Below are 14,716 nucleotides of genomic sequence, written 5' to 3'. Positions count from 1 at the left end.
AGAAATACCACACAGCAATTTTTGCACTTATTAAAGAACCTCCACATTTAAGCAAAATTTCAGCCTAAATTTAAATCATCACAAAATACTTTTAAATTCTTAAAATATTTCTTGAATTTCCATGCAAACACACTTTATGCAGGTTAACTCAACCCTAGATTTCTTGTCCAAGCCCATACTGCATAGGCTACTCTTAACTTGCAATGAGAGTTCACAGCTCAGGACCATTCCTCAGTTTCTTACCACTTATTTCCAACTCTGCCCAGTGTGATTTCTTTCCATTGGCTGCTTCCTCTGAGGACATAATTGTGTACATCCTCCGTGGATCAGGTGGATCGTACTTTTCCTTGGGCATTCCTGTTGACATAAAAGGACAAATAATGAATTAAGATACTGTATACTGAGAACTATTTAAAAGGTATTTTCTGTTTCAGTTAAATCTCATATCGCATGTTCACTCCAAATGCTTTTCAAAACTTCAGATGAAGATAATCAGTGCCCATTTACAAACTTCACTGAGTGGGGAAGACTGGTATAGAACACAGATTTCTGATGCTCCTAGAATGGCAGATGACACTTTCCACCCAATAATTTAATAAATTCTGTAAATCAACATAAATAGTGTCCTGCTATCTTTCATCCTACTGCTCTTGGTTCTTCAACAATGAGACTTTGAAAACTGATGATCACTACCCCTGGATTCTCCCTCATATAAACTACAAAGAAAACATTTGCCAATAACCTTGCCTACTTATCAGTTCCAGATTCACCGCAATTCTCAACTTTTCACACAATTCAGCATCCAAGGAAAGAATTACGGTTTCAAAAAAGATCCTTAATAGTGTATGTCTGCAAACAATAGCTTTCAATCTAATCCTCATTCTATTCTTCTCTATCTCAAAATATTGTACCTGAGGTAGCCATTTCTATTGCTTTCTTCAGTCCGGTGTTTAACACTGAAATTTAATTCCATTTCTCTCGCTCTTTTACGCCATTCCTGATAGCTTTTCAAGAAGCATTTTTAAAATTTATCTCTTTTTACCATATCCAGGCACAGACGCCAAGAGAGAGGTGGCAAAAATTCTTCACAAAAAAAAAAGAACTCATTCCAATGTAAATTGCACTTATCAGAAATAAGAGTAATGCTTCTGCATTGCCCAACACGTATCTGAGAGCTTTTATGGTAAAGATATCACCACCTTCAGTTGCCATGTCCACATGCATACAAAAAGGCACAAGGAACAAACCATAAAATTTACAAGAAATAAATTAAATAATGCTGCATCAAGTTATATTTACAAACACATTACAACCAACACTATGCAATTATTAAGCAAAACACATTACAGCAATATCATAATACTTTCCGAAAACACTCAAGAAAGCAAAAGCTATCCTGGTCAAAATCATGATCTCACCTACTTACCAGATTTTTTAAGTATTTTTAATTTTTTCATATCCTTGGACAAAGTACATACATCAGAAAAGTGTTGTAATTATATAGAGAATAAAAAAGGAATATCTATTAGCAAACTATACTATCAACCAGACTTCTTATCTACTTCATTAAATTTACTGGAAAATGTTTACTCTGCATGTTACAAAAACCCAACAGAATCCTTCACAAACTTTCAGCTAATTACGTATCAGAATTAAAATAAAGCTTTTTGTGGCCACATGTTTACTAAAATACAACAGCTCTTTTACTAGTTCACACTCCTCTTTCCCACTTCCACTACTAGTCAAAACCAGACTTCAGCAGTGAAAAGAAATTCCCCTTTAAAAAGTGAATTGTGGGTAAAAGGATATTATAAATAGCACCTGGGTGGAGCTCCTTAAAGAATGAAGGCACTTGAGTACCTAGGGTACTGCAACCATCAAGTGTAAGACCTGCCTCAAACTGAGCTAATTAAAGGAGATAAAACTGGATAATAATAACTAGAAAGGTAAAACGTAACTTCTTTCTACAATAAATAAGCAACTACTGCCAAACATACAACAAAGTAATGCACAAGGCATCTCTGCTGAAATGGCTATATAGAATTATCTATAATTCACAAAGATCAACACCACATAGGAATGCTCCAGTTTTGCAGGAAGCATTTACCTTTCTCAGTCATTTGATGCTTTTTCTTCCTGCAGCTTCCTGAATTAATAAATACGTTCCAATTTTCCAAGAAATGAAGCAGGTATACTAAAGACAGGAATCTCATTCAGTACAAATGTTCCCCAGAGCACACTCAATCACATGCACTAATTAACAGGCTTGCTGGTACCAGCAGCATATCGCTCCCCGCTACCAGAAGAGGATGACATACTTCTCCAGTGGGTTTTGCTAATATGCACTAAAACAATTAGCGATTTAAGAACCTGAGGTTAAAACCTCAGGTTAAAACACTGAGTCCTGGTGACCCTGCACTCCTGGTCCATGCATGGCACTACTCTCCCTCTCATTACAGCTCCTGCTCTTGATGGTTTTCCTTTTCTCACTGCTGCATTTCACAGTGGATGATTCTCTACTGTTTGGGATTGCCAGGAGCACACACTAAAAAAAAGCAGCAAATGCTCGTGAGACTCCTGGCTGAAGGGGCTACTGATGACCAACAGCACTGGTCACACCAGGTGTTCGTGCGGCCTTATCCACCACATAGAGCTCAAGATTTCTCAGGATCTGACTCACAGCAAGAATAAATTTGGGTCATATTTATAGGCCGTAATAAAACACAAGTGCAATACCTTGAATTACATTTCAAAACTTCACAGTATGGAGCAGTTCAAGAAAATCAGTGTCTTCTACAAATCACTGTCTCCACCTCCCCAAATCCAAATTTAAAGCCTGCTGAGCTGCTAGAGTTAACTGTAAAAGTTGAGGTAAATGTGCTATTAGGCAATACAGTTTTGTCAGGCTAAAGCAATTTTATGTAACAGCCATAAAATGATGTTGAAAAACCTTAAAACCATTGATAATTGCAGCTTTAAGCTATCATGACAATCATTTTTAGAAGAGTTTACACCACCTGTAACTTTCAGTTGCACCAACACAGATAGTGGAAAACACCACTGAATGTAGTACATTGTAGTACATTATACACTGCATGTAGTAACTGCTGTTACTACATGCAGTAAGGTAAAGGAGAAAATCCTTATAAACAACAATGCAATGTATATGCCTGCAACATACCCCAGACCACACAGATTTAATGAAGAGGACATTCCAATATGTTTGAATGTAGATGGAATTGTTCCATATCTTGTACCAGGTTATTAACGTTGTTATTTAAATAGTTGTAAAAAGAGAAGGCCTTAGAAGATCAAAAAGAGTGGGGCAGCCCATTCCCACCCCAGGTCACTGGGTCCCAAAACAGAATTAACAACCTTTACCCCAAAGAAACTAGGCTACACAAGGAGAACGGGGTCAACACTGCAAGGAGTCTGACACAGGGAGTTAGACCTCATGTCTTCAGTGTGGACGCAGTTTTAAGTAGAGTTTTGCACAGAGGGTACAGAGAAGGCAGTGGGACAGAGCAAGGGAGAGCAGAGACAAATGAGACCCTTCAGCAAAAAGGTGCAGGTCACAGGTGATGAGGATCAGGAAGAGAAGAAGAAAAAAACTTATGGCTGTCAAGTCAAGGGAAGGCAACCTGTTAGAACAAGAGCTGACAAATTTGGCTCATATAGCAGGTAGATGTGATGGAGCACCAGCTTTGGCTTCACTGTGGAACATCCGGCTAGAGACAAAAGCCAAATGTTCCCAGGTTGCGGTGCACCTGTACCAATTGCTGCCTGTCTCTCCAGATTAAAGCAATGAGTGCAGTCAGGTGAGGTCATGAACAGCCAGGCTAGGAGCTGGTTTAGAGAGCTGTCCTGGAAAAGAGATGGCGTGATTACCGGCAGCCCTGCCAGCCAGTGTGATGTGTTATGGAACTGCTGCTGCTTTGCTTCTGAGGAGCACTCCCAGCTGCAGCACCAGTGCCATTGCAGGTGTGGTGCTGGGAGGAGCTGGGAGCCTACAAAAGGGGGAGCTGCCTGAAGGCCAGGTCGCTTCAGCCACGCTGCTTGAGGCAGAAGAATGAAGAGAGCTTAGATCGTTACTCAATGTAAGTTAAAAAGTTAGAACTAACCAGACAATTTAAGTAATTTTCCATTTATTAATGCAGTATAGTATTAATTATCAAAATAACAACTTCTGCACTGCTGAAAATTAGCAGGATGGAACACAATCTGCAGTACTTCCTATGAATTATAAACCATTAAGCTGCTCAAAGTTTTAACAAGAAAATGATAGCACATGTGAGATGTGGGTTTTCTTCTCCAAACCTCAATACTAGAAGCTCACATCAGACCACTCCTTTGTCACCTTGTACCCTTAACCTCAAAGCTCTTTTCCATGTAATTCAAGGTTTAATTTTGGATTTGGAAAGCCATTTAGAAAATGGATTCCAATGACTTTCTGCACAAATATCTGTCAACATAAGAAACACTTACATGTTTTGAATTCAAAGTTAATTTAGGATCCTCCTTGCCTTCCCCCATGCCACTTGCACTGTGGTTTTACAACACATGAAGCAGAACTAAGCTGGTTGTCCTGCTGCAGTTCCTTCCTCCCCAGGACCCCATATTTCCACTTCATTCTTGCATCAGCACTGACTTTTGTGTGATAACAAAAGGAGATGGTTAAGAGAATTAAACTGCCTGAAAGCTAAGGGGGAGGAGGGCAAAAAACACATTTGAGGGAGTCTAGCTTCCTGTATAGCAGTAATGTATGTGTGGATTTGTAGCACAGCTGCTTATGGGACTGGAATCAGGACAACATAGTTGTCCTTCTGGCCACGCCTCCCCGAAATCTCTTATCACACAGCAGGAAGCAAAATCTCGCTTGCAGCTACCTTCACCCATGCATCAGTTAAATAGTAACACTGAACAAAGTCTGAAATCCTAACCGAAGGCAAAGTACGCTGCTTTTCAGACAGCTTAAAGTTGCAGCACTTCTAGCAATGCATAGGCTAAACAGAAATGTTAACCTGCATATAAAGGGTTAATCTCAATTGTGAGCTTTATTAAAGTGAACAGAAATTACTGCCTTTGACTCTATACACTGACCTTCTTCAAAGGGAACAGAAGTACATCTAAAAGAAGCACATTTTCTGCTGGGGCCCTCAACATAGGAAGGACATGGATGTGCTGGAGCAGGTCCAGAGGAGGCCACAAAAATGAGGAAAGTGATAGAACCCCTCTCCAACAAAGAGAGTTGGGGTTGTTCAGCCTGGAGAAGGCTCTCAAGAGGCCTTATTGTGGCCTTTCACTACTTAAAGGGCCTACAGGAAGGATGGGGACAGACCTTTTGCAGGGCCCATTGTGATAAGACAAGAGGCTTTAAGCTAGAAGAGGGTAGATTTTAACTAGATACTAGGAAGATTTTTTTTTTATGCTGAGAACAGTGAAATGCAGGCACAGGATGCCCAAGGAGGTGGTGGATGCCCCATTCTTGGAAACACTCAAGGAAAGGTTGGATGGGGCTCTGAGCAACTGGATCAGGTTGAGGATGTCCCTGCTCACTGCAGGGGGTTGGACTGCGTGGCCCTAAAGGTTCCTTCCCACCCAGATGGTTCAGTGATAAAAGGGAACTACTACGCTTTGGAAAATATTTTTCAGGTAACTATTTCATAATGTTGTATTTCAGTGTTTACCAAAAAGCTCATATTTTTTCAGACCCACTGCTCACTCTTTAAACAAATGCTTTTCCAAAATGAACCAAGCTCACTGCTTTCACTGTCCTGTCCCTGATGGCACTTTACTCAGCAAGTCATGAATTTCTATGGGAATTTAATCATGTTGCAGCTTGATGTACAAGTAAATGAAACAACAACGCTGCGTCAAGGAACCCTGTCCATCTACCTGATGGGCAGCCTGATCCAGTGGGATGTATCCCTGCCCATCGAAGGGGGCTGGAACTGGATAATCTTTAAGGTCCCTTCCAACCCAAACTATTTTATGTTTCTGTATGTGCAACTCCTGCATTCTCCTCACAGAAGAGCAACAGCAGTGTGAATGGGCTTCTGCAGGTCAGTCCCTACAGAATTTACACACCTGAACTGATGAGTTGAGTCAATGACTGTGTTTATCCTCAGTCTATACCATGCACAAGCAACAAATCAGACACTGATCTTAATACTGAAAAAGGGTGGAAAAGTATTCATAGGAAAGATACCACAGCAAGGAAACGAAGCAAATCCCAGCTAAACCTCAAGTGGCAAGTGAGGCAAAGTTGAAGTATTTCAGCAGAATGCTTATTTAAAATTTAATATTTGGAACACACACATACATACAACATAAACCAGAAGAATAAGTGGTTTTTCTGTATGCCTGATAGTGTTCCTAAAAATCCTTCTCAATTTCATATCAGTCTCATTTCTATCAGTGTCTTATCCAGAACATACTAAATTGAACTTTTCTAAAAAATAAGTCTTAACATACACCTACAGTTTTGGATGTCCCAATCACCAACAGGTAAACACAATAATATGGAAGACTATTTGCATCCTGATATGCAATACAGCTTCTGGTTATATTTTCCTATGATATAAAACTGCAAGTAGATAAACTGAAGTTCAGGAATGCAGTTGTAAGCCACCACCTAAAAGAAAAAAAATTGAAGGAATGAAAGTTTCCTTAAAGCAGAGGAATCCATACTAAAGGACATTAGACCTAGAATTACAAATATTCTGATCCTGAATAAACAGAAATTTGAGAACTTGTCTATCTTACGTTAACCTTACATTAAATTTGTAGAAATGAACAAGATTGCTTTATTGAAATATACACAAAGAAAACATTGGTGTTGCAAGAAAACACAGACCATTTTTTTTCCTAGTAGCATGATACTTTTAGGTAAATATCAAGTCTGTTGTGTAAACATCTATTATTTGTTGACTAGTACAAACACTCTTGGCATTTTATTTAAAGAACTGTTCACATAGGGTTTTTTTAAAGTAAGTATGTAGTACTGAAAAAATAAAACTAGAAAATATTGATTGGGAAATGAGCTAAAGGGTAACACCTGAATATTTCAGAACACATGCTGTGAATTAACAATTTCCTTTTACCTAGTGCTGGGGAGGATGGCATGTATCAGCTGCAAGCAAAGGCAGAATGGGAGATGCACCAGGGGTAGCACAATGACTCCTGAAATTCTCGAGACTGAACTATAATGCATGGGAAAATGTTAAGTTCTCTATAACCCTATTTATAGCTTAATGCTTAAATAATCTAAGTTAAAAAAAATAATAAAATGCCGTTGCGTCAACATAAAGTCAATTGATTCATTCAAAGTGACTTTTTCGCTTGGTAGGATGACATTTTAGTGGCTGTTTGCATATTAAGATTTAATCACTTCATCAGGGAAGTAATTCTTCTTCATCGTATTTTGAGTTCTAAACCTAGAATTTAACATGACTGCTAATACAAACCCACAAGTTACTCTTCCACTTTTTCAGAGTTGGATAATGCAGTGGGATACAAACATGCATTACAACCATGTAATAATAAATACAAGATACTTATTAAGTCAATACACATTAGTTCACATGAGTATATTTGGACTGTGACTAATCAGATGAGTTATTCGATTCTGCACATGTAAATTCTACTACAGAAAGCTCCAAAGCTGACAAATGCTTTAATATTCTTTCAAAAAAACCCCAAAAAAACCCCAAGCAACTACAAAGCTGTAAAGGTTCTGCAAAACCCCTAATCCACCTGAAGCTGATTAAAATGAGAGACAACCCTCCTGAAACTTAGAAAAATCAAAGCACCCCAGTGCAGATCAACTGCATCATGACAGTCAAAGGATTCATTGGCTTCCAAACCAGGAAGATTTGATTAGACTGTAGAGCTATACAGCACCAACTACATCAGGCTTTAAATTTTGCTTAAGTCCAAAAATCAGTCAATTCATATTTTTATGAGGACGATATTTTTAAGTCTTGACCTTTAGATATTTCATATTTAATTAAAGTTTCTTTGTCCTTCTTAACTACTTGTCTATAGAAATGCAAACTGGCTGGTTACAAGGTGTGTGGTAGGAGTAGGGAGGCTTGCCATTCTCCAAACCTCCTCTTCTCCTGCCCAACCTGCCACTCCTCCAGCTCTACTTGCAACTGAAATTTCCTATCAGGTGAGCAACCTGCAGCCCAATATTTTAATGGTGTACACGTGACCCTCTAAAGCTTGGAAGGTGTGAAAAACTCATTTACCATAGTTTCACTAGTGCCAAGAAGCAATTTTAACTTCCATGTTCAGTTGCCTTAAAGACCAGTTTGGGTTCAGAAGAGAACTCTCAACTGGTCAGAATACAAAAGCCATAATTAAGCAGAGGTCCTTGACTGTTCCATCTTCCAGGCAGACCTACGAGATAAATCTTTTTTAATTGACTCAAATATTTTATCAACTCAAATTAACACTCCTTACCCTGCACATCTCATGATGAGAAATACTATGTCCAAATGTTCTCAGTGTAGCACAGGCACAGTCCAGATGATTAGAATAGTTCCTAATTATCAGCAATTGTATGTAATTACGCATACAGTAAAAGGCTGCTGTATACAAAACAAACACTAATACAAAACCAAATTGCAAAGCAAAGGCTGACCTTTAACTGGTATCCCTAGAAACATTTGGCTAGATAATAAGTACCATACAACATTCAGATTTTTGCATTTTCTATTTTAGTGTATTCTGAAATACCAATACATTAGAAGATCGGTCAGGTTCACTAATTACTTTAAGAATTTACTTGCATTATATAATCATATACTGTAAGAACAAGATGAACCTAAAAGATCAACTTGAAGAAGTTGGAAGAGTTCCATCGTAAAACATTTAGAGTTTTAAAAATGCAGACAGGCAGTAAGGCCAAGGTTTAAAAGCTTTACATACAAATGTCTTCAGAAAGCTACTGAGAATGGTCTCACAGTCCAAAACATTAATAGAATGCCAGCTCTCACTCCACGGGTTGTGTCCAGACAATCATATTTGACAGTTTTGTTATGATTCCTCATGACACATGGCACATCAATTCTTGCATAGAGTAACAACTGCACAATTTCTTATCTTGGTCCGACTAAGTAAGCTATTTTAAATACTGGCAGGTATACCACAACATTGCTTACCACATTTTCCTTCATGCATCTGCAGAATATTTACCACATTTCTGTTGTTTTGTGGGTGAAAACATGAAGTTACCACACAAAACATTATTCTCCTTTTTAGCTACGCAATAGAACCTAGGACTACAAGATAACCTAGCTATTTTAAATGAAGTTTGGATGAAAGCTCATTTTCAGCATTCCTGCTATAGATGTAAACAAGAGCTTGACAGGAGATGTCAGTATCCAAATTCAAAAGTCTCTGCTTTCCTAAAAAACAATTTCTAAACATTTAAATGCTTTTTTCATGTCAGAGTTGCTAAATGAATTGAAGTTCAGGATATTACAGAGTTTATTCATGCAGTTCATGCTTTGCCTATCTAGTCACATCCTGACAGAAGCAACCAGACTCTTCACAGTTGTTTTTACTCTAAGTTAAACCAACAAGCCGAGAATGTTGCTCCACAGCCATGCTTTTCCACAGCAAAGCCAAGACAAGATTTCTTTCCTCTCCCCAAGTTCCACTTCATCACCTCCCTTGTGAGACGATGCCAAATCCCAGCAATGATATACAGCTAAGAAAGTGGAGGTTATTGTTGGTGTTTTTTTTTAAAAAAAACAACAGGAAAGTATCACCACTACAGCCACTGACTTACTCCAACAACAGCTGAATTGATGTAGATTATGTGGAGTTAATGAGCAACCAAAGCAGCAGCTTTCCAAGTTCTGACACTGGAGAAAAGTCCTGACGTACTATACCATGGGGTGATCCAGCCTAGTGCTCCCTACACAGAAAGTATCTAAGCCACAACTGGCAATTACTGTACAATCAGTTCTCAGATCTCTAGAGGCAGATTTTTCATGATGGTCCTCAGTAAAGCAGGGTTTACTTCCTTGTTTTTATTATTCTTCATACAGGCCACTCGTTCCTAAAAACTCTTGTTCCTGAAAATAGTCTTATTTACAGACAAACTGTGATTAAGGTAGCACTGTAACTCCTCTCTCCTAGTCCACAGGATCTTTGCTTTGTCAGGCAAAGCTTTTCCATGGGGTGGATAACTGTTAAAAGTTCTTTAAAATTATATTAAGAAGTGTTTATGGTCAGTTTGGCATAAAACATCTTAATACTTTGTATTATTTAGCCATTACAATACTATCTCTTTGTTATGACAAGCGATGTATGTGAGATGGTGCATGCTCAAACCTAGCTCTGTTTCAGTTTGGTTTCAATCCTTCCTGTCTTTGTAGGTGTTAGTTCAATATGTTTTTGTTCCAAAAAGCACACAAAAGGATCTGTCTCTGAAGCACAGCTAGTGCTCAAAGCTTTTTTCTGATCCCGGACTGCAAACTGATCTGTCCAGAGACACACTTTCGTGGAGCATCTTTCAAGTCAGATCAACTTGCAGGATCCATACGTCACTCATCAATATACTCCAAAATAGCTCAAGCAGTAAAGCAGCACAGATGACCTGTAACATGCAGTATACTAAATTATGGAATACTTCATGGTTTCCTAACTATGGCAAGATGTTGCACTCTAATGACATGAGCGAGCACTCAGATTGCTTCAGCACGTTCTAGAAACCCTCAGTCTTCAGTATGAAACTGCTGCCTTGCTACAGAAACGAGAAACTCTAAGAGCTGAAGGAGGCCTTGGAGATACTGGTATTATAAAATCGTACAGAAACTTCAGGACAGTCTTAAAGTAGGAAGCTGCTTTCCTTGCACAAGAAAGGTTGCATATCAGAACACGAACTAAGACACACAAGAGAACCATCAAAATATCCAGGCTGTGATCACAACACCTAGATAGCAGCCTCCATACCACTCCAAACACCTTTTCCAGTCCAAAAAAAAAAAAAAAAAAAATCTGTATCTTCCCGCAGAGCTCCATTATAGCATAAATTGGAATACTAACAGCAAGTATTTTAGTTGTAAAGTAAACAATTATGTATATTTTTTCTGCTCCAAGTCCCTCCTTGATTCCTTCACTTAAAAAAAGCACTCTGAGGCATTATGAAAAGGATTCACGTTGCAGTGTTACAAAAGAAAAAACTGAGTTGTTGCCAAGTTATTTTTAAGTATCTGCCATCTTAGATGTGTAATTAGTAGCTCAAAAGTACACCTTAAGCACTTAAACAGCTTTTTTTTCCTATGGGCCCTGCCTAAGCATTTGTAAACTCTGCAAGACTACAACTGCAGAAATCACTCAATGTAGAAACTTAGTGCAGGTCACAAGTCTAAGCCAATCTTAATGCAGGAACATAAATTATATCACTTAATACAATGTTAATAATCTTGCAGGATATTGTACAGTAGTCACATTTCCAAGTGTGAAGCACCAACACTGAAGAAGGAATACAAAACAGGCAAAAACCTGCAGTGACTCAGTTCAAGCAATTTATGTATAAAGCTTTCAAAATTATACCAAGAAGAAGTCTAAATTTAGACTGGATTCAATAACGTCAGTAAAGTGTTTTGACACCAAAAGTAGTGTAAAATCTCTGTAAATGGATATGCAGATTATGTATGCAAGAAGAGAAGGGTCAACCTGTCTCGCACTCCTGGGACTAAAATCTAGAGAGAGGGTCTGTTGAGATTATTCTTGTGGGGTTTCAAGGTTGGTGGCAGTTTTTTCAAGCTCAACATACACAATTGCAACCTCTGAATACTACATATTTCTCCTTGGAGAAACACCCCTAAGGAAATAAGTGACAATTCTTGGATATTCTTTCAATTCTGAAGACTGAAAGGCATCTTCATTCATAAAGATACCATCTGTGCATGATGTTCACTTAATGTGGCACCATTTGGGGCAGGGATATAGTGGTACAGGCTGCACACATACACGTGTACAGCCAAAATTACACAACAAAACCAGGAAATAATATAAAACAGTCTCTCAGCAAACAGAACCAGGGCCTCTGCAGCAAGAACTGCCTGTTGCAGCAGGTGCTGCACAACTGGAAGGAGGAATTCTAGTTCACCACCCAGCCTCCGAGGCACGGTGGTAATCCAAATAATAAGACACACTGCACTACAAACAAAAATACTTAGCTTTTCAGTGATTAACACAACCATTTTTATTTATACTGCCAGGCCTTTAAAGGATGCCTTTGTTAACCATTTGGGATATAGTTTCTAGTTTGATCAGTCCTGGGAGCCTTCAACCCCATCATAAAATTGTGCTTGCTTAGAGAATGTCTGCCTAATATCTAATACAGCCTGATCTTAATTATTTTTACCTTTTTTATAGCTCATTCAGTGTGTGGTCCTTTGTAATATACTTTCCAACTCTCCATTTATAAAATGTCAAAAGCATTTACCTGCCCGTGCAGTGTTACAATCTCATCTATCTTTATATTTCAGTTCTTCCTCTAAAATTCAAGCAAAGTAAACAGCCTGAACCCATCAAGACTGTATTCAGAGCTCAGCTTCAAAATGCAAATGGAAAAGAGACGCATGGTAGTATCCTTATTGTAAACTGACTGATCCAAATGACTGAGGTGAAAAGTGAATAAGGAGTTAATCCAAATGCGAAAGGCTCCATTTCAGTAATAGCATGAATAAACCCCCACAGAAGGCTTCCTTGCTAGCAGCAAACTCCAGAGAGTCCAGATGAACCAGCAGGAAGAACAGAGGGCGGATAATCCTGTAAAATTACCCCAGTGGAAATGTTGATAAATTCCCAATTACAAGACCTGCTCTACAATGAAAAAAAAATGCGAGATACAATACAATTACCAGTCAACACTTGCATATCTTTGTATTTAAGCCAGACAAATACCACAGGTATTTCTTAATCCCTTGAATTTTGAATTCGTTGCACATTATGGTGAAATCTAGATGAAGAAAACAAGCTCCAGAAATCAAACAAAACACCCCAAAGACCTGCCCAGTTACAAAGCAAACGCCTGTCTGTGAAGTTGCATTTTCAGAAATACGATTTTCTGCGTATTTGTGGAAAACAGAGATCTGAATTAAAGAAAAAACGCTGCAAACCCTCTGTTTTAGAGCATTTGTTCCGAGTGTACTTCTTATACTACACAAAGCAAAGTAGGTTTCGCATGAATCTTTAATGTTAGTGGAAACACGGCTGGTAAAATACAGGTAGACGATATACAGGTGTGTGAGGACAGAGGCAGATGCACACACAGGTGCTTTTACCTGATCCCAGGCTTAAAATTCTCGCTAAAACAGCGAATGGGAAAGGCTGAGGGTAGAGCCCAGGAGGGGAGGGAGACAGGAGGAGGGCTCTGCGAGGCCTTTCGGGCCCAGCTCTCCCCACACACCCGTCCCAGAGCCGCCGAGACAGCAACAACAACCCCCGCGCGGAGCCGCGACCGCCGCCCCCCCGCCCCAATTCCCCTCTGTTTATCCCTGCATGCGCCTGCCCCGCCGCCTCACGTGCCGGCGCCCGGCCCGCCCCCCGCGCTCCCCCATTGGCCGCCGCGCCTGGCACTCACCCCTCATTGGCCGCCACGCCTGGCGCTCCCTCCCCATTGGCCGCCGCGCCTGTCAATCACCCCCACGAACCCGCCCCCCCCCGTTTCCCTCCGCCGGAACGAGCCAGGGCCGCTGCGGGCCCGGGCGCCAGCGAGGCCGCGGCACCCACCGCCGGCGGGGCGGGCAGCGGCTCCTTCCGCGGCAGCGGCGAGTCCGGCTGCCGGGCAGCGATACCGGCCCGGGCGCACCGGGGAGCCGCGCGTCTGATGTCATTTCCTCCTGCCTTTGTTTAATTAGTCTAAACTCGGATCGCACGGCGAAAACAAACAAACAAGCCAAACTTCAGCCTTCCAGATGCCATTAGGCGAATCGCTCCCCGCTGCCAACGGAGCGCGGCTGCGGCGCGGCGACCCCCCCCCCCCCCCCCCCCCCGAGCCCCCACCCCCCATCCTCCATCGCCCCCCTCCCGGGTGTTTACCGGGCGCTCTCCCGGTGTCGGAGCCCCCTCCGCCCGCTTGGCTTCCAGCCGTGTCCGAGGGGAGCGGAGCCTCCCCCGCCGCGACAGCTGCGAGGGGTCCCCTCAGCACCCCCCCGGCCACAACAACGCCGCTCCCCTCCCCCACGGCAATCCCAGCCCGTCTGTCCGTCCCCATCCGTCTGTCTGTCTGTATCCATCCGTCTGTTCGCACCCCCCCCAACAGATCGCACCCCCCCCCCCCCCCCCCCTCCGGTCCCACGCCGGCGGGGCCGCCCCTACCTGTGGCTGCAGCATCCCCGTCCCCCCGCCTGCCTCTCGCCGCCGCCTGCCTGGCTCTTTGTTTCCTGCCGCGGGCCGGACGGCGGAGCGGCTCCCCCCCGCCTCCTCCTCACACTCATTGAAAGCAAACAAGCATCATGGCGGCGCTGGCGGCGGGCGGGACGGCCCTGCTCCTCCTCCTCCTCTTTCCTCCTCCTCCTCTTTCCTCCTCCTCTTTCCTCCTCCTCTTCTTTCTTCCTCTTTCCTCCTTCTTCCTCTTTCCTCCTCCTTCTTCCTCCTCCCCCTCCTTCCTTCTCCTCCCCCTCCTTCCTCCTCCTTCTCCTCTCATGGAATCACCAAGTTGGAAAAGACCTCTTGGATCATCGAGTCC

General features: G+C 41.5%; 1 protein-coding gene across 2 annotated transcripts in view; it reads right to left on the bottom strand.

Moving 5' to 3' along the window:
• Positions 1 to 14,506, bottom strand: part of CNOT6 (CCR4-NOT transcription complex subunit 6) — a 30,634-nt gene extending 16,128 nt beyond the window's left edge. For both annotated transcript variants that reach the window (XM_069868925.1, XM_069868926.1), the window contains exons 1-2: positions 14,347 to 14,506; positions 244 to 357 (exon numbers count right to left, since the gene is read on the bottom strand). In XM_069868925.1, coding sequence (XP_069725026.1) covers positions 244 to 355 — 112 coding nt within the window. In that variant the 5' untranslated portion in view covers positions 356 to 357; positions 14,347 to 14,506. The remainder of the gene's footprint in view (positions 1 to 243; positions 358 to 14,346) is intronic.
• Between the last annotated feature and the right edge of the window lie 210 nt (positions 14,507 to 14,716).

This window comes from Phaenicophaeus curvirostris, chromosome 15, assembly GCF_032191515.1.
Source record: "Phaenicophaeus curvirostris isolate KB17595 chromosome 15, BPBGC_Pcur_1.0, whole genome shotgun sequence".
NCBI classification, from domain to species: Eukaryota; Metazoa; Chordata; class Aves; order Cuculiformes; family Cuculidae; genus Phaenicophaeus; species Phaenicophaeus curvirostris.
The sequence above is the reverse complement of the archived record's forward strand: the minus strand, read 5'-3'. Positions and strand labels throughout refer to the sequence as shown.